Source organism: Syngnathoides biaculeatus, chromosome 11, assembly GCF_019802595.1.
Source record: "Syngnathoides biaculeatus isolate LvHL_M chromosome 11, ASM1980259v1, whole genome shotgun sequence".
Classification (NCBI taxonomy): domain Eukaryota; kingdom Metazoa; phylum Chordata; class Actinopteri; order Syngnathiformes; family Syngnathidae; genus Syngnathoides; species Syngnathoides biaculeatus.
In genome coordinates, this window is record NC_084650.1 from 15,309,945 (window position 1) to 15,337,034 (window position 27,090).

The window sequence follows — 27,090 nt, forward strand, 5'->3', positions numbered from 1 at the left end:
ACCACGGCAATTAAGACTCACGATTGTTCCTCTACCAAGACGGCCGATAGCCTCAAATAACCTGTTATCTTCTTTGCAGGGGATAACCCACTAAATTGCAGCGTAGGCGGCCATTTTAATCTCCCATTAACCAGCGTCACTCCCTTTCCAGTAACAGAATGTATCTCCTGGGACACACTAAATACATATGACTGCCCCCTCATTAAAGGTCCGCTGTCATGAAATGCAATATTTTAAGTATGTTATGAATGGGGAAAAAAAGGCAGCTGGAATGGACCCATCCGTTTTTTCACCACTCAACATGATTTTGACGTATATGGCTTTTTGTCACTCCCGCACATGAAAATCCTCTCGAGGGATTTGTTTTCGAGAAGAAGCAGGAAGTGACGTTAGTAGCAGTCTCGTATGTTTTACCTGCTGGAAGGTAGCACGTTGCTCCTTCATGTGAGCCAAAATTCCGGCTCGTTGTATTGCTGGATATTGTTCGAACACTCGGGAGGATGGATTCATTTTTCATACTTTTCAAAATGACCTGGTTCGTCGTGAAAAATGGATTACACGGGTGCAAAGGACGAGAGCTTCGTGGGTTCCAAATGACAGGTAGGTGTGTATACATCTACTAAAAAAACTAATAATTTGGGGGGGACGTAATCCTCTCAGAATGTAACGAAATATCCGCGCACGTAAATCAGGAGTGCTAAATGTGTCGATGTATCCGTCAGCACCGAGCACGGCTTCGGCCGACGCTGCCTCGTCCCCCACGGATGAACCACGGCTTCGGCCGGGCTGGCTCGTACAGACTGTCTGGCAGTCTGTTGTTAGTTGGAATTGATCCGCATATCATCCAAATATGGCTCAAAACTAAAACGATAGGATAATATTGCTCCGGTCACTTCACTCAATTGTGTCCACGGCGGACAGCTTCTGCAACGCCTCGCCCACGGCGGACTGCTTCGGCCGGGCTGACTCATACATACTGTCTGGGAGTCAGTTGTTAGTCAGAAGTGATCCGCATATCATTTAAATATCGCTCGAAACGATAGGGTAATATTGCGCTGGTCACTTCACTTGATTGTGAGAAGTTCTCTTCTTCGAAAATAGCTTCCGCGTCCCATAGTCGCTGGCAGAGCATGTTTTCAATGGCGACTGTCGCGGTGTGATGTAATGAACAGACGATGCTGGCAATATGGCTACCACTTGGATGTCAAACGAGACTTCCGCAACTTTGCGCATGGATGACACACTCTGCTCATATTTATATTTTCGTATGGACATTGAAGTGAATAATATATATTTTTCATTACAATATCTATTTTAGAATGTTTATAGGCATGACACTTGGACTTTAAAGGAGCTTGTTTTTATAAAATTGCAGCTTTTTTCCCTCCCCGCGCTTATGAACAGTTCCCTTGGAGCAACTTTAGCCTCTTAAACGCACATACGCACACTCACAGACGGTAACAAATGAGAGTGGTGGCACACACCTGAGTGTTGAGTGACCTGCAGTGATCCCATTTAGAGAGGAGTGACGAGGACGCGTCCATGCGGAGTGGAGGTGATGATGACATGAGGGAGGTGATGAGGGACAACTGGAGGCAGGATGGAGGACGCGGAAAGGCGCAGGACCGGTGGATCACTGGATGACAATGCAAGTCATGCACACGTACATACGCACTTTCCCTGAAAACCCTTGATGCTATCAAACTGCTTGAAACTGTCATTTGTACACACCCTTCAATAATTCTTGTGAAACCCTAACCCATGTTTTAAACTTTAACTCATACTTGAAACCCTACAATCAAATCCTGACTTTAAAGTCTTTATCTGAAATACTAACCCTGGCTCGGAGCCTTGATCTGAAACCGTACTTTGGAACCCCCGTTCTGGCTTGAAACCTTAACCATCGTTTTAGACCTTAAACCAGTATTTGTTTTAAGCCCTAACGTGAAACCCTAACCGTGGCCAACAACCCAAACCCCAAATGGTACTTTAATTTAAAACCATAGATTGAAATCATAACCCAAGACTGAGACACCAATTAAAAATACTAGATGTTTCAAACCATATTATTTTTTATTAAAACCTTAATTTCAAAACCATCTTATATCCATATGACTGCAGAAACCTTACTTTGAAATCATAACCCTGGCCTGAAAACTTAACCCAATCTTCTATCCCTAACCTTTCCTTCAAACCCTAATTTAAAACTGTGAGACTAAATTGGATGGAACTTTAATTGAAAAATGTACTTTGTACACCAAACCTATGCTTTCCTAACACCCTAACCCAGGGTTAAAACCTTATTGTGAAACCCTAACCCTGTCTTCAAATCCTGACCTTTGCTTAAAACCTCACTTTGAAACCATGACCCCAATTTGAAATTCCCAACTTTATATCCAGGAAACTGGCTTCCAACCCTAATTTCAAACCCTTACCCTGACTTGAAACCCTAACCTTTCCATGAAATCGTAAATTGAAAACCTTCCCTAACCTAAATTTGAAATCGAAATTTCAATATCATTTGAGTACCACTCAACTTTGACACAATTGCTATATTTATGCTCCCTTCAGCATCATTCAGCTGCATTTATCCAGTAATTCTTTTAATTTCATCCGGAGTTTAATGCTTTTAGAAATCATTTTATCATAAACTCGACAATGTTGCACTCCAGTTACTGTTACCTTTTCAAGAATCCACTTACTTGCCCCTGAATATGTGTACACAGTCCTAGGCCTGCTTTGCTCCGTGAAGGACTTCAATCCCATCTGTCAACCACATCTGTTCATGTATTGATCGATGGCATCCAGAGACACACGTGCGGATGGCTGCTAGATTAAGTCCTTCACGCTGTCCAGGTGATTGATGGCACAGTGGAGGCCGTTAAAAAAAAAAAAAAACGTGTGAACCGCCAAAATATGCAAATCCCCTACTAGAGTTCTATCGGTTTGTACAAGGTGGGCTTCCACACCTAATTAGCTCATTATCGCAAATGTTGCCTTTTTGACAACCTCCGACTGCTCCCCCCTGGGATATTTACCCATATTTTGCCAGCAGAGCCAGGACAGTACGTGACCTCCGAAAATAGTCGCCTTACCCAACGGCACTCGTGCAGCGCTGGCGTCGGGGTTGATCCAGAAGGACAGCCAGGAGAGCACCACGATGAGCAGCGTGGGTGCATAAACGCCCATCATGTAGAAGCCCACCTGACGCCTCAGGGTGAAGATGACCTCCACGCAAGTGTAGTACCCTGCCAGACCAGAAGTGATATACTATATGTATCATGTAACAACAGACAAAGTACCATTTAGGTATACAAGTTAAGACTATTAACTGGTTGATTACAGAAAAACAAGTAAATAAAACAAAACTATTCTATTCGACACGCAACACGACTGCACTTCCTACATTCCTAATGCCGCTGATTTCTCACCGTCTTGTTCACCCCATTAAGTGTTCTTTGTTGAGGCCAGGACTCCAACAAACATTTCGATTGATTCAAGAAAAATACAAAAAAAAACCCCTGCTCTTTTCTATTCAAAACAACATACCATATCTTAATATCCAACGCTACTACTCCCTCGTTCTCTCTCGTTGTCGCTCACCTACTTAAACTGTTATCACTAAAACCGGCATTTTGACACGGTAATATCAATTAATTAACTCTTTTTTTTTTTTTTAAAGATTTTTGTACAGCTTGTGCTGTTCCTCACCCACATTTTTTCTTCCTGGCCCCTTTTGTCATGGTATGACTTATTCTTCCCAGGAATTAAAGCTAAATGGACCTTTGCGACCTGTCAATCACTCGTACAATAATAGCCAATCAGATAGCACCTGGCTTGACACGCCCCTCTCGCCGTATTGTCCCACAAGTAATGCTGGTTGTCAGTAGCCTGCGCTTGGAAAAGTTAATGTTACGAAGAAAATGGTCCTCAGATGTGCTTGGGGAACGTGCAATTCTGATTTGACTTTGTTAGTGTATCACTGACTTGCTAAATGACGTGTGTAATGTTTTATGCCAAAGAGTCGGGTTAGTGATACGTAAATGCGCGATGTCATGTAAGAGAAATATTTATTTGCCTATTTGTATCGCGTTGGACTTTTAAGACAAAGCACTTGGTTCCATTAGGAGCCAAGTCAAATGAATACACCCACTCATTTCTAAAGACTGCGATGATATTACTCGTGATCTTTCCAAGTAAAAAGTACTCACCCAGTACGATTCCACTATTTTATCCTATTGGATTTCAATATGAAGCGTGTGAGGCGTCAAACTTTTTTGCATCGATCGCCGACGTTTCGCTGTAACTCTGATATTGCGTCCTGCTCTGTCCAAAATCTTAATTCCATGTACATATCCTTGCGTGAAATAGCTGAGACCTCTCTGTAGAACTCTCTTGGACAAGACTGACGCATTTGGCAAAAAAAACATCCCGCAATATTGTTTGGAATACGCGATAGAGAATCGACTTCAAACGTGTTCTGTTCAATCGCCATTTTGGAAGCTTGTGGGACATGCCGACTGTAGCTAAGGGGGCGGGGCTTACGATCACCATCGGAAACGTCCATTGGACTTTATTGGAATAGATGGATGTCATAAGCGCAGAGGCTACCATTACGTCAAGCCTCGTTCCCACGGGAACCAGTCCAATGACGGCGGTACCTGTTCCTGAGTAGAACTTGGTGCAGTTGCCGTAGTCGATGTCTTCTTGTCGGATGTCAAATTGGGGCAGGGCGATGGCGTCCATCTGCACGGGGTCCCCAGTCTGCCACATGAACTGCAGGTCGTCCGTGGTGTAGCCAACTGGATCGACGCACAAAATTGCCACCTAATCTAGTTGTCCGTGGACTTAAGCGCTCTTGTTTTTTTTTTTTGTGTGTGTAACTCACAGCTTTCCAGTTGCATTTTGCACCTCTGGGTGTCCATTGGGAACAGAGTCAAGTCCAGCGGACAAGACAGCGTGACGGACAACCTGCGGGTTGGAGGAAGACATTTTTTTAACGGTGTCTCATTTGCGCCACAGCAGGGGACTCATTTGTGAGAGATTAATAGCGAGCATATTCCAGATCAACAAACTATGAAATTATACCCGCACATCATTACAACCTGCCCACAGACACCTCTGGGAAATTATATCACTACATTCGTGATTTACTTTTGGATTTTGCACGGGTGATTATGTGCTACTACGCAGTCGAGAAAAATCACTGGGTGACCAAATAGATCTCATACCAAAGTGATCATTACATTTTGAAGCAGTGAGGTAGCGACGCAGCATTATGGCGAACGCTGAAAATGATATCTCCCGCCCACTTTAGATGGGACGGGCAAAATATATTTGCAATTTATTGTTGCCAATCTACCGGTATTTAGGATACCTGCTTCTGATTGGTGTTCCTTTGGGCAAATTCCAGATGAGGACCTCCCCAAAGTAGGAGCTCTGGAATTCCCCCTAAAATGGCTGCTTCAAACCAAAATGGCTGACTTCCTGTTTCATTTCAGGTGTAAATTCTTGGGATTTATTAAATGGATCATGTTATCATTGAGCCCCTGCGATTGGCTGGCCATCATTTCAGGGTGTACCCCGCTTCCTGCCCGTTGACAGCTGGTATAGGCTCCAGCACTCCCTGCGACCCTCGTGAGGACAAGCGGCAAATAAAATGGGTGGATGGATGTTATCACAGAGGGCGGCACGGTGGATCAGCTGGTAAAAGTGGTGGCCTCACAGTTCTGAGGTCCCGGGTTTAATCCCAGACCCGCCTATGTGGAGTTTGCATGGTCTCCCTGTGCCTGTGTGGGTTTTCTCCGGGCACTCCGCTTTTCCCACATTCCAAAAACACGCAACATTAATTGGACACTCTAAATTGCCCCTAGGTGTGATTGTCAGTGCCGTTGTTTGTCTCTAGGTGCCCTGCGATTGGCTGGCAACCAGTTCAGGGTGTACCCTGCCTCTTTCCCGTTGACAGCCGGGATAAGCTCCAGCACTCCCCACGACCCTTGTGAGGATAAGCGGCAAAGAAACTGGTTGGATGGATGTTATCATAGATATATCCACCTAATTTCCCATAAATGGGAGAAAAGTTACTTTGTATTCCGTTATACTATTTAATTGCAATACCTCATACTGATGAGAACATCGCCGTTGCGGAAGATGAAGAGAAGGATGTTCTCCTGGGTGACGTCATGGAAGTTGGCACTCTTCTCGTTGGCAAAGAACAGGTCGGGCTTCCACAGGCATTTGAACATCTTGGGGTCCACGGTGAGCGAGTCGGACTTGAAATCCTGCGGCAGCTTGAGCCGCGGGTCGTTCCAGCGCTGCCGCAGGAAGATGTTGACTCGGTAGTCCTGCCGGGTTCAACGCAGCACAAACTGTCAGTGTCCGGTGACGGGTTTCGTTATCGGAGTTTGACCAATTTGCTAACCAAAACAGCAGCAAACATAAAGTCACATTTTCAACAGCCTCTGAACGGTGTGGAGTTTTGCCACACTTTGCGTAGTACATTGAGCCCTCGGTCTACGACTGAGATCCGTTCCTACAGTAGCGACTTACCTCGAATTTAGACTTAAGTCAGATTCCGCCATTAAAGTCAGAGTTTATACCAAAATACTTTGTACAAAAAAAAAAACAAATACATTGAAATAAACAAGATGATGTACTTCGCATTACTGCTGAGAGGTGGATGGAGAAGAAGAAGGGGAGACTGAGCTTATAGGTATTGGGAAGGAACCTGGTCCTCAATCCTCTCGATCTCCGCAAGTATCAAAGAACCTTGTTTTGTGATCATTGTATCCGACATAGGAATGGAACCCTAAAATCCGTAAAATACGGGCTTTGTCTTTAATAACTGTCACCACGGTCGACCGACTGAAGCCTCGGTGGTGTTGGTGTCTCTCCTTTCTCCAATCGTTTTATGATCTTGAGCTCCGTTTCCATGGTAATGGGTTTTCTTTTGGCTGCAGAAGCATTTCTAAAAGACACAGCTTTCCTCTTTGGGGCGATAATGTCTCAAAAGGAAGGCAAAAATTGCGAAGGTAGTCCCGGCGGACAAACACGGACAAGCATTAGCCAGACAAAATGGCGGACGGGAGACAGGAGTCGTAAAATCGAAACGTCTTGCATCGAGACCATCTTAACCCGAGGACTCTCTGTATTCAAGAGGATCTTGACTTGATGGGATCCCGCAGAAACTTTGATCAGCAAGTCCAAATGGCGTCACCCGTAAACATGCTAAAAATTGTGGAATATTTTATCCGATTTAAAGCGGCATGGCAGCAGCGGCAGCTCGTCACAATAAAATACGACGACCTAAGATTCATTCTGATTCGAGTCACCCACTCGAATCCTTATTACAATCAACAGACCTACTCTGAGGGAAATATAACGTTGCCAAATCACCCTTAGTCAGATGCATTGTGGGTACGCGTGTTTTGAACTACGTTCACCTCCTTGCAAGCTTTACTAGCAACAAGCGACCACCCCGGCAACAGTTGTCTACATGTGTTCTTCATGGAAGCATCTAGTAGATAGGTTATGTGATGTTCTATGCACTAAAACACAGACACACACACTTAACTTCATAGAAGCCCTGCAGCTGCACACCAGACGGCCTCTTCACATGCACACCCATAATCCCCAAGAACCTGGACTAACTCAGTTCTGCTCCAGGCCAGTGCTACTACCGAGGGAACACACGCACATGAACACAGACCGGGAGAACAATCTGCTCTTCTCCGTGTTCGGCCAATTAGAACATTCACAAACTGACTGAACGTGACAGGAGCACGACACGGCGTCGGACTTCTCAAGGCTGTTTGGATCACCCGCAGACCCAAAATGAAGTTTTTATCGTGTGGTCCCACCTGTTGCTGTGGCAGGCGTTTTTACCTGCTGGATGGACAATTACGAGAATTTCTGATCTTGGTTTTCTTTGGCATTGGATGACATGTTTCTAGAGCTCCGCCTTTTTAAGCTGTCAGCCAATCACCTTTCGCATGCCGTTCAAGTGTCTCACGTAACCACAATTAAGTCTGTTTAGTGCCTCGACTTGTCAGGTCTATGTTGGGTAATTGTGAGGAGTCTTGTTTCTGTGTTTTTTCCAAATACTTTGTTTAGACGTACAGCCGTTACACGAAACCACTTCAAAGCTTTGAGTCAGTGAGCCAATAGCGTAAATATGTTTCTGCTTTAGCGAGATTTCAAAGGCATGCTATCATTTCTTCGGGTCCACTCGGGGGGCTCCTCCGACACACCTTTCGCCTTTGTACAAAGGAGCAAGCTGTGGAACTCAATCTTTTTTTTTTTTTTGGGGGGGGGGGGGGGGAAGGGGGGTGGGTGTTCTCTGAGTCAAGCTTCCCTTCTGGAGGGATTTAGCACAGCCAGCAAATTGCAAAATTGAGACACTGTCAAAGAAAAACAAGTGCCACAGCGTCGAATTAGTCATCCTCGGAGCGAAAAATAGATGTGCTAACGGCGGCACTGGGGGTGGGGGGTGGGTGAGAAGAGGGTTGTCGTGATATTGCAGACCCCACAAAGGGAAACGAGGGAATGATGGCGGTCTCCCATTTTGAGGGGTTTTGACTGTTTTGCCCCACTCAATTTTCCTCACCTTGTACATTGCAATAAAAACATAATGGAAGCCGACTGTGTTACATTTTTCCGCAATGGCGCCGTGTGAAAGTGCAGACAGTTGAGGCAATATCCATGCGGAGAAATATCCCCACCCACCAGTCGCTATGGTAACAAACATGAAGTCCAGATGGCCACAACATAAGCCAACTACTATGGCTGTATGATATTGGCAAAAAATAAAAAATGACAAGGCGATTTTTTTCGTTTTCAACCCTGTATATATTGCCATGTGAAAAAAACAGGCATTCTTTTCATGCCCAGTTATAATGTACAGTTATTACCATGTGTTTTAAAACAACTTGCATTAATTTAATCAACACGTTACAGCAGAAGTTTTTTTCCCCTTCAATAATGTTATATAGGTCCTGACTTCCCACTTCCACTCCCCCCCAAATGTAATCTGTTGCAACATATGTTCATTTGTCACATACTGAAGTTATGCAGTAAATGTTCTCTTTATCATAGAAGAAAATCTTCTTCTTCTTCTTCTTTTCCTTTCGGCTTGTCCCGTTAGGGGTCGCCACAGCGTGTCATCTTTTGCCATCTTGGCCTATCTCCTGCATCTTCCTCTCTAACACGGACTGCCCTCATGTCTTCCCTCACCACTTCCATAAACCTTCTCTTTGGTCTTCCTCTCGCTCTTTTGCCTGGGAGCTCCATCCTCAGCATCCTTCTACCAATATACTCACTCTCTCGCCTCTGAACATGTCCAAACCATCGAAGTCTGCTCTCTCGAATCTAACCCTTCCGCCAACCCCGCTTGGACCCGTTTCTTCACTTCCTTACCACACTCTCCATTGCTCTGGATTGTTGACCCCAAGTATTTGAAGTCGTCCACCCTCGCCATCTCTTCTCCCTGTAGCCTCACTCTTCCCCCTCCACTTTTCTCATTCACGCACATATATTCTGTTTTACTTCGGCTAATCTTCATTCCTCTCCTTTCCAGTGCATGTCTCCATCTTTCCAATTGTTCCTCTGCATGCTCCCTGCTTTCACTCCATATGACAATATCATCTGCGAACATCATGGTCCAAGGGGATTCCAGTCTAACCTCATCTGTCAGCCTATCCATTACCACTGCAAACAGGAAGGGGCTCAGAGCTGATCCCTGATGCAGTCCCACCTCCACCTTAAATTCCTCTGTCACACCTAAGGCACACCTCACCATTGTTCTGCTGCCATCATACATGTCCTGTACTATTTTAACATACTTCTCTGCCACACCAGACTTACGCATGCAGTACCACAGTTCCTCTCTTGGTACTCTGTCATAGGCTTTCTCTAGATCCACAAAGACACAATGTAGCTCCTGCTGACCTTCTCTGTACTTTTCCACGAGCATCCTCAAGGCAAATAATGCATCTGTGGTACTCTTTCTAGGCATGAAACCATACTGTTACTCGCAGATACTTACTTCTGTCCTGAGTCTAGCCTCCACTACTCTTTCCCATAACTTCATTGTGTGGCTCATCAACTTTATTCCTCTATAGTTCCCACAGCTCTGAACATCCCCTTTGTTCTTAAAAATGGGAACTAGAACACTTTTCCTCTATTCTTCAGGCATCTTTTCGCCCGCTAGTATTCTGTTGAATAAGTTGGTCGAAAACTCCACAGCCATCTCTCCAATTGCTTCCATACCTCTACCGGTATGTCATCAGGACCAACTGCCTTTCCAGTTTTCATCCTTTGTAGTCCCTTTCTGACTTCCCCCTTAGTAATCATTTCCACTTCCTGGTCCTTCACTCTTGCCTCTTCAACTCTTCCTTCTCTGTCATTTTCTTCATTCATCAACTTCTCAAAGTATTCTTTCCATCTATTTAGCACACTACCGGCACCAGTCAACACATTTCCATCTCTATCCTTAATCACCCTGACCTGCTGCACATCCTTCCCATCTCTAATCCTCTGTCTGGCCAACCTGTAGAGATCCTTTTCTCCTTCTTTCGTGAGAAGAAAATATAGAACTAAAAATGAAAAAAAAAAAATCACACTTCATAAATGTATGTTTTGTACAATTTAATTCCAATAAGCCACCGCCACCGAGAGGTTATGAAAAAGGTGAGGCATATGCTTTCATTCCAGTATGTCAGGGGTTTATAACGGCATATATGGACAGTTGTTTACATACCCTGGCGGAATTTATGTAATATTATATAGTTTGACAACATTATTGTGCATTTATGTTATTTACATATCTTCAGAGGTCAAATTAAGTTCACTTGTAAATGTTATTATACTGTAGTGCATTTAAGAACCAACTTTAAATGTTTGTAACTTTTTGTGAGGAGTTTATTTGGGGCATTAGGACCTCGTTGGTGTGTCCAGTTATTGTTTCCCGTGAAGGCTTGTCCTTGAGTCTCTTCACTCCATTAGCATTCAAAGTAATCTTCCTTTATCCGAAATGAAGCCATCCACTGATCAAGGGTGAGAGAATTTTGCCCTCACCCACGTGGGATATAACAATTTTTTACCCCCGACTGAGAGAAATATGGCTTGTCACCCTAAACAACTCACCATCGTCGTCTCCTGGATTGAACCAAAGCTGTTGATGAAAATGTTCACTCTGTCTTCCACGGGAATTCCTGCGTTTTGAAGGAAAAAAAACCACCATCAGTAAGATTATGTGTTTTGATTTGAGATAATTACCTAGCAGTTCTGAATCCTGATCATAGCAGGAGGTTTTATAACTTTGGTCAAAGGAATGCGCCGTTTTTCGAGAGACCCTGACACACTGCTAATGGATGACTTTGTCGGGTCACTCTGGAATGGAGAACAGATGTTTTGCTCGTGGAGGCGGTCAATTAGGCCGGCGGAAGCACGGGCCCGCTGACGACTCGTGCCAAGGACCCCGAGGAGAGAAAATATCTGCCGATCGAACCGAAGACGACCGTTGAGGACATCAGTGAAACGCTCGCTAGATCTTCTGGCATCTTTGTGGCCAGAGACTGAATGTTTATTCTAAAACACGTTAAAAACTGACAAAACTTTTTACATTTTCTGCAGGAAAGATATTGTTAAAAACAACAATATATTCTCCCTATGTATTATTTTACGTATACAAAGAGTCCTCGGTCTCCGACTGAGATCCGTTCCTATAGTAGCGACTTAACTCGAATTTCGACTTGCGTCGGATTCCACCATTAATTTACATCAAAATACTTGGTATAAAAAACAAATAGTGAAATAAACGAGGTGATGTACTCAGCATAACTGCTGAGAGGTGGATGGGGAAGAAGAAGGGGAGGCTGTGCTTCGCTACTGCGAAGGAACCTGGTCCTCAATCCTCTCCATCTCGACAAGTATCAAAGAACCTCGTTTTGTGATCATTGTATCCGACGGAAGAACAGAACCCTTCATCACATGCTCTAAAACACGGGCTTTGTCTTAAATAATTGTCACCACGGTCAACCGACTGAAGCATTGCTGGTGTTGGCGTCTCTCCTTTCTCCAATCTTGTTATGATCTTGAGCTTCGTTTCCATGGTAATTAATTTTCTCATGGCCTCAGAAGCGTTGCTAAAAGACACAGCTTTCTTCTTTCAGGGCGATAATGTCGTAAAAAGGAGGGCGAAAAATGCAAATACACTCCAGGGGCACAAACACAGACAAGCATTGGCCAGACAAAATGGCGGACGGGGGACAGGCGTCGTAAAGTTGAAACGTCTTCGCTCGAGACCGTTTTAACCCGAGGACTCCCTGTGGTGGAGACAGCAAACACACCCAAGAACCAAATGTAAAGTTTGCTTCTCACAACCACGGTCCAATAACTATTTGAAAATGGCGCAAGCACTTTAACTGGTGGATGCATCGGTGATCAGGATCTTATCATCCATTTCACCCTTCAATGCTCAGATACCCAATCAATATGGTTCTATATTTAGATGATATGCGGATCACTTCTAACTAACAAAAGACTCCCCGACAGTATGTAGCGTACTCAGCTGGGAGCGACGACAACGCCGGAAAGCGGCCCTGCGATGAGCCAACCCGGATGCGGCGCCGACGCCTACATTGACACATTTAGCACCCCTGACTTACGTATGCGGATCTTTTGTTGTGTTCTGAGAGAAGGATTACGTCCCCACCCAACTCTTATTTTTTTTAGTAGCTATATACACCCTACCTGTCATTTGGAACCCACGAACCTCTCGTCCTTTCCATCCGTGCAATCCATTTTTCACGACAAACCGAGTCTTTTGGAAAAGAACTGTAAATCCAACCTCCCGAGCGTTCGAACAATATCCAGCAATATAACGAGCCGGCGTTTTGGCTAACACGAAGGAACAACGTGCTAACTTCCCGTAGGTAAAACTGGTTCAAACACACAAGGCCGACTGAGTGGGCATCTGGTGATAATGTCACTTCCTCCTTTTTAACCAAAACAAATCACTCGAGAGGAAATTCATGGCGGGAGTTACAAAAAGCCATCCACGTCAAAATCATGTTGTGTGGTGAAAAAACAGATGGGTCCATTCCGGCTGTCTTTTTTTTTTTTTTTTTTTAACCCTTTCATGGGCAGGGTGGCAATTCTTTGCCTTATTGAGATAAAAGTCTATTAACAGGTCACAGACAAGGAAAAAACACTTCGTTTTCGTTTACGTTACGTTAAGGGCAAAAAAGATGTGCCCTCTCGCGGGCAGCGTCCCAAAAGTGGGACGGGTATGTTATCAGTTCTGTGAAGTGGTACATACTAAAGATATGTTTATTAATTAATTATTATTCTAGAACGACACTTACGCATTAATTATACTGTATTAGCATTTTGAAGACAAACTTGGTTGCATGCTGATCTTTCTCCTTTTATTCTTTTGGAAAACGCTCCATGTGTACTCGAGGCAGCCATGTTGGGTCAGGAAGGAAAGGGAAATAACTCCGCGCTAACTTTGACCGATGAGTTACCCTCTCCTGATACAAATTTACGGCTTCAGATTAAAACACTTAAATATTTTGATATATTGAAGGATATAATGCGTGAAAATCATGATGTCCCAAAAATGGGACGGTGCACATGAATGGTTAATAAAAACATACTAAAAATCATGCTTTTCCTGTCAGTGGCCCTTTAAGATGGGGGAATTTTGAATTGTGCCAAATTGGAATCTTTCCATTGGAATAAACTCAAAATTGAACGCAAGTTTACAAACTGCTAGCAAGATTTGAATGTAGCCTTGTATTCATTTTTCTATGAATGATGGTATTATCCTAACCATCACTGTTCATTAATTGGCTTGATGACATTGAAATGACATTTGAGTGTTTTGGGATCATACAAAAATTTGTAGTTGAGGAAAATTTTTTTTCAAGTTTATGAAACACAAAACACATTACAACAAGCCCTCGAAATTGCAGAAATTGTAGGAAAAAATGACTTATACAGGAATAACTATGAAAATCTGCGCGTAACGGCCATCTTTACTACTTTTGAGCATCCATTTTGAACACAGCTTTAACGCATTTTCCCGCAATCGCAGCACCCGTGTGATTCGGAGACATCTCATAAGTCTCAGAAGCTGTTGGGAAAATTAGCACGACACCGGCGATCCGGCGGCCTTCATCGAAGCCAGGCCGACAGATGGAGGCGATGAGGAGGCATTCGGACTCACCTTTGAAGTTGGGCCGGATTCTGGGATCGTAGCTGATCAGTAACCTATTCAAGATGTTACTGGTGGAATTGGCAGGCACGCGGGCCAGATCCTCGGATGACAGTTGTCTGCAAACAAACAAAAGAAGGAGTGCTCGGCAGTCACATTCCTGCTCGCCACTCTGATTGAATTAGGACTTCAGAAGGGACTCCCGGTGGTGGATTTCGTTTAAGTCTGGCGAGAATGGGACCACCCAAACTATGTGAATGGACATAAACTGACGCGATCTGTCCTTCAGGTGGAGACGCTATGAAACAATCTGAATATCTTCAAAAGGCTAACATCCAAGCATCAGGCATGTCTACGTTAAAAGGGATATCAGAGGAAAAAAACATTTTTAATGTCTTCTGCGCAAACAGTTGGTCTCATGAGTGCCTGCACACCCATCATGTGAAGTGAAAAAAAACAAAACACTATCGTGTCAGAGCCGAAAGCTAACCAGAGCTGCGGTGTGAGCACGTTGATTGAATATGCATCTCAGTCGTGGATACGACGGCTGTGGGTGGTTGCATTTGGCACTGGATCCACTGCAATCCGCGACACTATTTGACAAGTCAAATTCTGCAGAAGGTGATGAAGTGCAGCCTCCGCCGGTGAAAATACAACCCATGCTTCTTCTGTCTTTATGGCCACACGGCTTGTCACAACACCCTAGCTTTGCCCCCATAACAGGAGCAGAAAGTCGAAAACATTTTTCCTCCTTAAAAATATGATTTTGTCTCTTAAATATACTTTTAAGTATCCACCCATCCATTTTCTTTAGCGCTTATCCTCACAAGGGCCTGGGGGGTAATGCTGGAGCCTATCCCAGTTGTCAGGGGTACACCCTGAACTGGTTGCCAGCCAATCGCAGGGCACATTGAGACGGGCAACAGTCGCACTCACAATCACACCTCGGGGCAATTTTGAGTGTCCAATTAATGTTGCATGTTTTTCGGGATGTGGGAGGAAACCGGAATGCCCGGAGGAAACCCACGCAGACACGGAGAGAAGATGCAAACCCCACACAGGTGGGTCCGGGATTGAACCCGGGACCTCAGAAAGTGAGGTCAACGCTTTAGCAGCTGATCCACCGTGCTCCCCACAGGGGTGGCATTCGGGTGCTCCGTGCCACGGGGAGACATTGAACCCTCTTCCACCCAGCCGTCGGCGCGGGTGCGAGTTGGGTACCCGGCGCCGTGATTTCGAGTTCCGACTTGACGGAGCCCCGCTGGCACCGGCCGGAGTAGAAATCGGGCTACGCGCCGTACTTCTCCGGAGCCGACCGTGGCTCTGTCGGAGGACCACGATCGCGTTGGGCTGGACTGCCCGAGTCGGCGTCCATTGACGTTCGGCCTGGACTGCCGCCCTTACTTTTGACTATATGCAACTTATTTTTCTAAAATGCATCTTGAAATCCCAAATATTTCTTTGTTGAAATATGTTACTTTTTTTTTTGGTTGGCACAGTGGATCAGCTGGTGAAGGATTGGCCTCACAGTTCTGAGGACCCGGGTTTGATCCCGGCCTCGCCTGTGTGGAGTTTGCATGTTCTCCCCGTTCCTGCGTGGGTTTCCTACGGGCACTTCGGTTTCCTCCCACATTCCAAAAGCACGCAACATTAATTGGACACTCTAAATTGCCCATAGGTGTGATTGTGAGTGCGACTGTTTGTCTGTATGTGGCCTGCGATTGGCTGGCAACCTGTTCAGGGTGTACCCCACTTACGCAGGTTTCCTCCAACATCTCAAAAACATGCAACATTAATTGGAAACCCCAAATTGCCCCGAGGTGTGATTCTGACTGGGGCTGTTTGTTTCCATGTGCCCTGCGATTGGCTGGCAACCAGTTCAGGGTGTACCCCAATGGTGTACCCTGCCTCCTGCCTGATGACAGCTGGGATCGGCTCCAGCACTCCCCACTACCCTCGTGAGGATAAGCGGCAAAGAAAAAGGTTGAATGTTACTTTTTCTGAATGTATACTTTTTCTTGAAAATAACCTTTTTTCATTTAAAATGTACTTTTGTCTCTAAAAAGTGACTTTTTCCTCAATATTATATATATTTTTAATCACACTTTCTTTTTTTTTTCCTAAAAAGGATTAAGATGGATTTCTATCATTCACTTCCTCTGATTGATGGCCTGATCTGTTCATATCAAGAATCTGCACACACACAAAAATATATATATATATTTTTTCCATCTGAAGTCTGCAGCCGCAACTTCTAAAAAAAAAAAAAAAAAAAAAAAAAAAAAAAGTGCAGATTTTTTGGAATTTTTGGATGGTGAAAGCAGAGAGTCAGACGAACAGGTCTGGCAGAAGAGCAGAGAAGAGAAGAAGAGAAAGCCTTCCCCCCTGTGGGTGGCAATGAAAACTCATGCCAAGTAATCCCCCCCCCCCCCGCCCACCCACCCACACCTCCTCCAAGCACTTTACATGTCATTATATAAACGTTATCCCTCACATCCCCTGGAACGGTGTGAGCGCTCTGCGGCAGCGTCGTACACTCCGACTGCATGGAGTGTGTGTTGTTGTCATGATCAAAGCAAAATACATAATTCCCGTCCGATAAACCTCCTCCGTTTCCACTGCAGCGAAAAAGAAAAACCGAGTGGCTCCAAAAAAGACATGAAGTATAATATACAGCTTGCAAAGCATTAGTTACCATTTAAGGCAACTTTTCAATATACTGGATATAAATTATAAATACATATAGATATACCGTATATGGAGTCCGCAGGTCCCGTCGAGACCTTGATGTACAATTGCTGCGTTCATTGGTCAAACAAAAGACTTGAACCTAACATCCGTTCTTCCCACACATCGTGGCGGTCCACTCGGAGAGCCAAATTTCACTTTGTGGAAATCGAGTCAGGCGTTTGAACTCTACTATTTTCGACCACACTCGTAAATCCGACGAAATAGTAAATCGGAATTTCGACCAAATTCTGCGGATCGTGGAAAGATTATCCACGCAGTAATTCAGACAGGAAATAGGAACTGAAAAACATGAAATGATGACCCCATCATTGCATATATTTACAGTGCACTGTGAAAGTATTTGGCGCCACATTTCAGGCTTCAAACATAAGGAAATAAAATTGTCATTTTTTTTTTCTCAAGAATCAGGCGGCACAGTGGCTCAGCTGGTAAAGAGTTGGCCTCACAGTTCTGAGGTCCCAGGGTTCAATCCCGGACCCGCCTGTGTGGAGTTTGGATGTTCTCCCCGTGCCTGCGTGGGTTTTCTCCAGGCACTTTGGTTTCCTCCCACATCCCAAAAACACGCAGCATTCATTGGACACTCTAAATTGACCCTAGGTGTGATTGTGGCTGTTTGTCTTGATGTGCCCTGCGATTGTCTGGCAACCGGTTCTGGGTGTACCCCGCCCTCGTGAGGATAAGCGGCAAAGAAAATGGCTGGATGGATGGACATATTATCCAAATGGATCAAATGTCATCCATTTCTGTAAAATTATAAAAAAAAAAAACAAAAGGGACTTGTAACACAGGTAATTATTTAATACATACAGAATACAGCATGTATATGCAAATGCGATGCTTTTGGGGGAGCACTGCGATAGTTAACTTGTCCAGGGAGTTCCCTCCTCCCCACGATCCTTGTGAGGATAAGTGGCTAAGAAAATGGATGGATGGATGTCAAGAATCAACAAGTGGGATACAATCGTGAAGTGGAACAAAATTTATTGGATATTTTATGCTAAAAACTGAAAAGTGGGGCGTGCAATATTATTCGGCCCCTTTACTTTCAGTGCAGCAAACTCACTCCAGATGTTCAGTCAGGATCTCTGAATGATCAAATATTGACTGATGAGGATAAATAGAATCCACTTGCGTGTAATCAAGTTTCCATATTAATGCACCTGCTCTGTTTGAAGTGCAGAGACCGAGAAAATATAAAGCCAAATCTACAATTGAATGGTTCATAAATAAACGTATCCATGTGTTAGAATGGCCAAGTCAAAGTCCAGACCCGAATCCAATCGAGAATCTGCGGGCAGAGCCGAAGACTGCTGTTCACAAACGCGCTGCATCCAACCTCACTGAATTCGAGCTGTTTTCCGAGGAACAACGGGCAAGAATTTCAGTCTCTCCGTGTGCAAAACTGATAAAAACTGATGACTTGCAGCTGTTATTGCAGCAAAAGGTGACGCTACAAATTATTAATGCAAGGCGGCCGATTAATATTGCACGCCCCACTTTTCAGCTTTTTATTTGTTAAAAAAAAATATAAAACATCCAATAAATTTCATTCCACTTCATAAATGTGTCCCACCTGTTGTTGCTTTTTGATAAAAAAAAATGTAATCTTATATCTTTATGTTTGAAGCCTGAAATGCGGCGAAAGGTTGAAAAGTTCAAGGGGGCCGAATACTTTCACAAGGCACTGTAAACCCTAAATTCATGGTACCAGAAACTACAATCCTGAAACAGTGTTATTGCAAACTCATCTTACATTTTGTGGTGTGACAAAATGGCACAAAACCACCGATAGGTGAGTTATTCATCCAACAACCGGAAAAAAAAAATTCAGAAATTTGTGAAAACTGAACTGTGAAAATGTGGGGGTGACTGTAGCCTTTTTATTTTATTTTTTTGTAAACACTAGATCAACTAAACATACATTGTAATGTACTCATAACATGCCTACCTCCATCTGCAGTTAAGTATAAACTCCCTTGGCTATAGTTTGTTTGAAATTGCCGAGTGAAACTAAAGAAAGTAATTGACTCACATCACTGGATGCGACACAAGTTACAAGTTGTGCGTTGCTGTTGTGTTTTTGTGTTGTACTTACGACGGGCAGTAAACCTGCTTCCCTTTCTTCTTTCCCTTCTTGGTTCCCTTCTCTTTGGCAGACGCTCCCTGGAGGCAAACGCAAAGGACCAGGATGAAGACCACCAGTTTCTTCTTGACGCCCATCCTGTCTATGAGTGGAGCCTGGCGGAGGACGAAAATACAAATACTTTTTTCACTCCATGGTCTTCAAAAAATACGAACAGAGCAGAACCGTAGTACATAGTGGGAAGGAAGCCAGCAATATGGTTTGAGGTGCTACATTTTGGCACACAAGAACATTGGTGGGGTAGCAAAAAAATGGGTGGGGCAAGAGGGAGGGCAACATGTTTATTGGTGGATGGGAAACGGTCACTTCCAGAATGGGAAGAAGGTAAAAATCATACCCAAGCTTGCTTGGCTTGAAGAATTAAGAAAATCTGATGTGGATGCAATAAACTGAAAAAAAGGCTACTATGACAACAACTACTTTGATATGTTCAATGTTCCCTCTAAGCTGCGCAACTGCGCATTTGCGCCCTTGTCGCACATTCTCAGCGCGGAGGAAAACAGATCCAGCGCAGTGAATTAAAAGGTGTTTTTTTTTTTGTTTGTTTGTTTTTTTAAACACGGCAGCACACTGTCTCGAACAAAGAGCTTCTGCTCGGCCACACCGGGCCACACACTCTACTTCCTCACCGCTCCTCCTCCATTTTAAAGGGGTACACTCATAATTACAAACACCGGGGTATGTGAATAATGAAAAAAAAGTGGTGAAACTGGACAAGATTTTCTCTTTTTTGAGTAGAAAAAAGGTCTGGTCTGAAGCCAAAGTAGAAAGTACAGGATGAGATGGTGTATAATGTTAAAATTCCACTTTGGCGCAGCCTGATTGAGGATGAAAGCACAGACGAAAAAGCTAATTCTGTATTTTAAATATAGGAGGCAACATAACTATAACCCTAAAACTGTTTGGGAGCATCATTCGGCTTTCAACATGCATTGCGAAAGATATTTTCCAAGGAATAATTCAGTTTTACACCAAGAAAAACAGACGGGGACATCATTGTGGGTTAAAAAGAAAATAAATGAAACAAAGTTGGAAGTGACATTTCAAATTTATAGTTAATAGTTGGCTTGGTATGTATTAGTATTGTAATGTATTTTTTTTTTGTTTGTTTACATTTTCAGTTTAAGTTTGCAAAAACAAATTGTTCTTAAAAATGTTCTGATGGGAATGTAATCTGAACCTTCTAATGAGCCACAGTGCGCACGTCTGATGTTGCTCACAGTGGTCAAGGGGGGCGCTCACGGGCTTAGCGTGTTTGCTCAGACACTCATTGACTGTGACTAACACTATCCTAAAAATCTACTACTAAACGGAACCAAAGCATCTTATTTAATGGAAACATGGGCTTCTAAACTATACCTAGTGCTAAGAATGTCACTTTTTTTGCATAGCAGACATGCAAAAAATGTGAACAAATTAAAGTGACAGGCTTCAAGCATAAAACCAATCGATTACGAGCACCGCGACCGATTCACGATTCGAGCGTTGTCGGAGTAATGCGACCTCTAAACGGGAGGGCGCCACAAATTAGTGTCCATTTGGACATGCAGTCGAGTGTAGGACTTCCATAATACGCGCCGCCGTCTTCAATAGACTTTGAAGCTGTGTGTAGCGTTTACGCCAAAGCCAACCGTTTGCCTCATGCGAGAGAATACAAACACAGCACATCTATTAGGAGGTAGTTAATGTATGCTGCAAAAGGATTCATAAATCACCCATGTGACGCAGTCGCCTATGTAAAATTGTACATTATGGAGGTGTTGCAGCCAAACTTGCATCCTGCACATCAAATATCACAGTTTATTGTCTACACGGCCTCGCTCGGCCCAGACTTCCTGCCCACTCCTCGCTTGCTCATTAATCATCATGTTCATAAGTACAAGTCATCGCCATTGCCCAGTTCGACACCTTTTAACTCCACTTTGCTCTGGCTGGGTCAATGCAGTTTCATTAATCAGGACAGGGATTCTGAGCTGTCTTTCTACTCGCCTCCACCGAAGTAAAACCTTGGTAAATCCAGACCATAATGTAAAAATATCTTCCTTGAGACATGTCGCACCTCTGCATAAACCTTCTTAAAAACAGATTAAGTAGTTTTGGTTGGATCGAATTCAGAGAGCTCACACACAAACAAAGAACATCGCCCATGATTTTTAAAAGCTAATAAATAACATAACAAAGCCTTTGGTAGTTTATGACTACAACTAGGGACTCGCGAGTACCGACACCAGGTATCGCTATTGGGCCTTATAGCGGCCTTATTTCAAGGTATAGCGGGGACCCCTAAAGGCTGACGATACCAGCGTTCGATACTAATGGCAAAAAAAAAATAATCTGATGTCGAGTATTTCCTGCTCACCGTTAGCTGGTGCAACACTCCATCAGTTTGACAAGTCAGCAAATCATCATGTGCATCACAAATAAAGAAAGCTCTTTGTTCTCAATTATCTGTCATTGACAGAATCAGAATCATCTTTATTTTGCCAGCCACATCAAAAACACACGAGGAATTTGTCGCCGGTAGTTGGAGCCGCTCTAGTACATCAACAGTCAGTTGACAGAGAATACTTCTGAGGCATAAAGACGTTGCAAATAACAGTCAGTGAGCAATCAAAGGTTGCTTGTAATCTATGTTGTTCAATGAAATGCTACTTAGAAAGTGTACCGCAATTTCCGGCCTATCAGCCGCAACTTTTTTTGCACGCTTTCAACCCTGCAACTTATGTGGTGATACGGCCAATTTGTAACAGTAAGAGACCATTGGAATATGTGTGCCGAGGAAGTGACTTTTACCGGTATGTTTTTATTTTAACCGGCCCTGTTAGTGCTGTGCTACCATGTTGCTACTGTGTAGCTGCCACGGCAGTTTTTTTTTTTTTTTTTAACCAGTCCTGTTTGTGCTACCGTGTTGTTGCTAGGGGGCACTCAAGCAGAAAAGGTAAGCGTGAGATCGGTGGAATATATGTGCCAAGGAATTGACTTTTACCGGTCCGGCTGTGTTAGTGCTGCGCTGACGTATTACTGCCGTGTCTCAGTGACTTTTACCGGTATGTTTTTTTTTTTTTTAAGCGGCCCTGTTAGCCCGGCGCTAGGGTGAGCATTAGTGTACCATCTTTCTTCGTAAATATCTCATCTTTCAATCTGGGTTTCAATGCGGGCACTTGCAGCTTTTATAAAGGTGTGGCTTATGTACCTACCAAATGGTATTTCCTTTACAAATGTACTGAGTGAGGCTTATAATCAGGTGCGCTCTACGGGCCGGAAATTACGGTACTAATGCAATGGGAACTTTGTATCGGTGAATACTCATGAGTGAACACTTGTACCGGGATGGGTTTGGGGGAAAAAAAATGGTATCCAACATCCCTAATTACAAATTATTTTGGGAATATTAACACTTAATTTTGCAGTCTTACAAGCTCCAAAACTAATGCCACTAAAGTGATTACAATTTGGGATTGTTCCAAGTTTGCCGAAGAAAAAACCCTCTCAAAGTAGGAATGCCAGCATTGGTATTGGCATACGGTAAATTTGTCAGTACTGGTATTTGTACAATTGCACCAATACTACTCGCACTATGACATACTGTATAGCTTCAAGGGAGCAACATTTGCTGTAAATAAAACACGTTTTCATCACGACTACGAGATGTAATTGCATGATCATGTATAGATGCTCTGTATCAGCGAGTACTCAAATCTCCTGTGCATCTCGATGAACCCCAAGTCGCACAAAGCTCCAAACGTTTCTGCTGTTACGTGAGACCTCGGGAAATCTCGCAAGACCTTAGTTCACAGCATGAAAGGAGGCATTAAGTATATTAAGTGATTGATAATCTCCCACGTAGCTGACAGCACTCAACAGTGCCTTTGGAACATGCAGTCTTTCATTCAGGTTTTCAATTACAGAAACAGTGATCGCTTTGTTGTCAACTTCAGGCAGTGCTTGAAACAGAGCGCACTTCAGTGGGGGTGGGGGTAGGGGGGGGGGCTGTTGACAAATCATTAAAACGTTGCCAACATGCCTTCGAGCCTGCGAGCCGACCAGAAATGTTTCACGAGTGACTTTGCCTCGAGCTGAAGTCGTCTCTCCGCGACCAATGGACAAGATCGGCCTCGTTCTGTTTGATCACGTCAGTGTTTAAAGAGCTGATGGTGTCACATGGGACTGGCAGAGTCAAACTGACAACCGTCTATTAAAGGGCCCTATTCGATATTACAAATGTTGGCACATTCCATATTTCTGGACTCTGAACTATTTCTGCAGAAAATGTCCCCTCCTTCCCTAAAAATAGACTCAGTACCAATTTTAGACTCGTATTCTGTTGCCATATTTGATTTTCAGACAAATTTCGGCGTGCCAACATTTCAGAGGAAAACTTGTCTGACACATCAGCCTGCTGACGTCTTCGGCAGGAGACGACCAGGACCTGAATCGGAAACCTCAAATGAATTATTTTGTCACCTGAGAACAGGGATCTAAAAGGCTGACAGTACCGTAATTCCCGGCCTACAGAGCGCACCTGGTTATAAGCCTCAACCAGTACATTTGTAAAGGAAATACCATTTGGTACATATATAGGCCGCAGTTGTGCAAATGCCACAAGTGTCCACAATGAAAACCACATTGAAATACGAGATATTTCCAAAGAAAGATGGTACACTAATGCTAATGCCAGGACCGCGCTAACAGGGCCGGAAAAAAAAAACAAAACATACCGGTAAAAATCACTGAGAGACGGCAATAACACGCTAGCGCAGCGCTAACAGGGACAAACCGGTAAAAGTCTCTTCGCCAGCACATATATTCCACGCTTTAAATTTTCCGCTTGAGTGCCCCCTTGCAGTCGATAGAAAAAAAATGCACAAATTAGCCGCATCACCGCATAAACCGCAGGGTTGAAAGCGTGTGAAAAAAGTTGCGTCTTATAGGCCGGAAATTACGGTATATTGATTAAATTTTACACCAAGATGATCGGCATTTTATGATGATCGTCTGACTGGCTTTAAAGTCATAATTCGATCTGACCAATGACATCATTCATTGACTCTTAATGCCACATCATCATTGCGTACAGTATATTTGAATCAAAAAGGTAGTTTATTCTTAGCCGCGTCGTATGTCTTTTGACGTCATTTACGATAACTGGATGAACTGGATGGATAACAAACAACTGGATGGACTCGTTACCACGGCCACGACAACAACAATGCATGTGTAATGCATACATCAGAAAAGATATTTGTTCAAGGAAAGCTTGTGGTATTTTCACATACTTTTAATACAATATAGTTCACAACGGGCCAACAAAACCTTACGTAGCCTAGCAAGCTAAGTGCTAGCACTAACAGCTGTACATAAACATGCCAACATTCTGCTGAAATAAGATCTAACGTTTCGCTGTGTGTGAAGTTACCACCCATTATTTCAGTTTTGTTATGTTGTGTTCATCTGACTTTAGACGATACTCAGTATACAGTACACAAGTTTCGTTCGGTTTGTCCCATTAGGGGTCGCCACCACTGATTTAAAAAAAAAAAAAAAAAAAGACTGGATAACACATACACATCGAGCGGTATGTCGATTGGTTGGAGCCAGTTGGCCGCCATCTTGGTACTCCCAAAACGTGTGGAGGACATATTTGACAGGTTGGATTATGCCGGAGTTTTTGTCAAAGTTCGGCATGTAGAATTAAAACTGGTCGTGTGACGTTGACATTTTTCAATTCTGGTAACATGAAGGATAAGGTAAGCCAAAAAAGGCAAAGTGCAAAGGAAAGAACTAGAACACCGTGACTAGCAAGAAACCTCGCATATTACCTAAGGGCCCGATTGCCGTGACATGTTAACTTTTCCCAAAATACGCTGGGAAGCACTATCATCATAACATAGCAAAAAAACTAAGCATTTTTTTGTCATAAAACATTACATTTTAAGTCAATCAGTTTGATATATTTTTGGAAATAAGGACTCGCAATGGAAAAATACACGCTAAACGCATTGTTCACCTGCGACAACGAAAATTTAAACTTGTTTCCTCGCATTTGAAAATCAAATTCAATTTCCAGAGTTCTGTATTATGAAATTCATCAAAAATTTCACTAAGTGTTTTCTTTCTTATCCACTGATGAAGTTTGGGAAAATATTGACTGCTTTTTCGCGAAAAAACGTCGGCTTCTAAAGGTGAAGCAGAGAGTGAACACGACATGCGTAAACAAAACTTTGTTCAAGTGAATTAAGATCATCAGAAAATAAAAAAAAAAAAAACAACTTTACAAACAAATTTTAACAGTGTCAAAATAAATTTTTCTAACTTACCTGTGAAATGTTTTCTCACAGCCACGAAATTGCCGATTAACGTTGTACAGGTCGGCATGGTTGTTTTGGGAAGATCAAGATGGCCGATGGACACTTCAGTTTTGGTGGCTAATGAGCCATCCAGTCTATTATTTTTTTTTTATCTGTGGTTGTCACAGCGAAACGCGAATAAACAGTAAATAAACAAGTCGATAAATAGACGGATTTTAAACCCCCCAAAAACTGATCACATAAAGCCAAGTTATGAGGTACTGGTACTGTTATAAAAAAATAAATCTGAAATGATCCCAGTTTACAGAATATTACAGTTCAAAACATTATTTTCGGAAGTTGTTTTTTTTTTTTTTAAAAAGTGAACCGTGGGCGTCAAACACTGTCCGAGTAATGCCAAATAAAGTATACAGTTAATAATAATAACGAAGACATGAGGCACAACTCTCAGTGACAACGATATCACAGATTATATTAGATTGATTTGAAGGTGCAGATGTATAAAAGTGTCCAATTTCTGGCCTTGGGGGAGGTCAACACAAATTCCATCCGGTTCAAGTGATGCTACGGTGTCTTGTATGAGCTTGTGCAGGTGCATCAAATGTCATGACCGGTCAAGAGTTTCACATTAACAGCCGAGAACCAGCATTTAAGTGCAACAGAAGCTGCTGCATCAGCACAGCAAACATCGACCACCATGTTGGGAAGGGACGGCGCTGGGATGCCAGCAAAGGCAAACACGTACACACACCCTCCCTCCCTCCCTCCCTAAAATGGCGGACAGCATACGTCACGGACGTAAACATTACGAGCATTACGTCAAAACGTTGAGACTTATTCGTTACCTTTCAGACGTTTGTGGACAAAAGTTCCTTCCGAACCGAGCGGCGAAAGAGGAGGGGGTGAAGGGGGCTAATCGTCGTTAACGGCGCCGCTCCCGTTCCTCTCCATCCTCTCCTTTTTCCTCAGGTGGGCTTGAAAGCGTCCTCCTTTCGCGAGCGGTTGTCTTTAAATTAAACTCACATCATCGCGCCCGAGCGACATCTTGGCTGTGTTGTTTATTGTTTTTTTGTTTTTTTTTTTTGGGGGGGGGGTTTGTATTATGGCTGCCCCCGGGAAGCCCAAGATGGAGGCTCGCTGGCTGCTACCTGTCATGCAACCTGCGCAGAAGCGGCTGCGCAGAAGGCCTCGTCCCATCAGCACCACGGAGAGAGTACTCAACCCTTTAGCCCCGCCCCTCCTATGCATTTCCTCCCTGTCACGTGACTTGCTGAGGACGAATCACCTCGCGAGAGGCCCGAGCGCACTCCCGGGTCGCTTCAGGCGTGACACGGGAGGCTCGGAATAGGATGTCACGGATTCCGCGTGGAAACATATTCTTGGAAGGATGTATACAATATTCATCGCTGTGCTTTCTTAGATTTTTTGTGTACGGTGGATTTTCGCATATGGGGACATTTGGAGCACTCACTCGGGTGTTTTGTGTGGTAAAATTGTGATTTCAAAGGGTCTATGAAGGCAACACCTGACGACTCGCCAAACAACAGGGCTGCTCAAAGGCAACAATTATGTCATTATCCAAGTTGCTTATCCTCACAAGGGTTGCGGGAAAGCCTATCCCAGGTAGCGTCAGGAGAAAGGCAGCCTACACCCTGAACTGTCACTATTCA

General features: G+C 43.7%; 1 protein-coding gene across 2 annotated transcripts in view; it reads right to left on the reverse strand.

Moving 5' to 3' along the window:
- glrbb (glycine receptor, beta b) overlaps positions 1-27,090 on the reverse strand; it is a 30,921-nt gene extending 3,831 nt beyond the window's left edge. The window contains exons 1-9 of one of the 2 annotated variants that reach the window (XM_061835791.1): positions 26,266-27,090; positions 19,065-19,207; positions 14,231-14,337; positions 11,143-11,210; positions 6,118-6,344; positions 4,889-4,971; positions 4,662-4,802; positions 3,096-3,248; positions 1,485-1,636 (exon numbers count right to left, since the gene is read on the reverse strand). In XM_061835791.1, coding sequence (XP_061691775.1) covers positions 1,485-1,636; positions 3,096-3,248; positions 4,662-4,802; positions 4,889-4,971; positions 6,118-6,344; positions 11,143-11,210; positions 14,231-14,337; positions 19,065-19,189 — 1,056 coding nt within the window. In that variant the 5' untranslated portion in view covers positions 19,190-19,207; positions 26,266-27,090. The remainder of the gene's footprint in view (positions 1-1,484; positions 1,637-3,095; positions 3,249-4,661; positions 4,803-4,888; positions 4,972-6,117; positions 6,345-11,142; positions 11,211-14,230; positions 14,338-19,064; positions 19,208-26,265) is intronic. The other variant, XM_061835792.1, reaches the window with a different exon arrangement.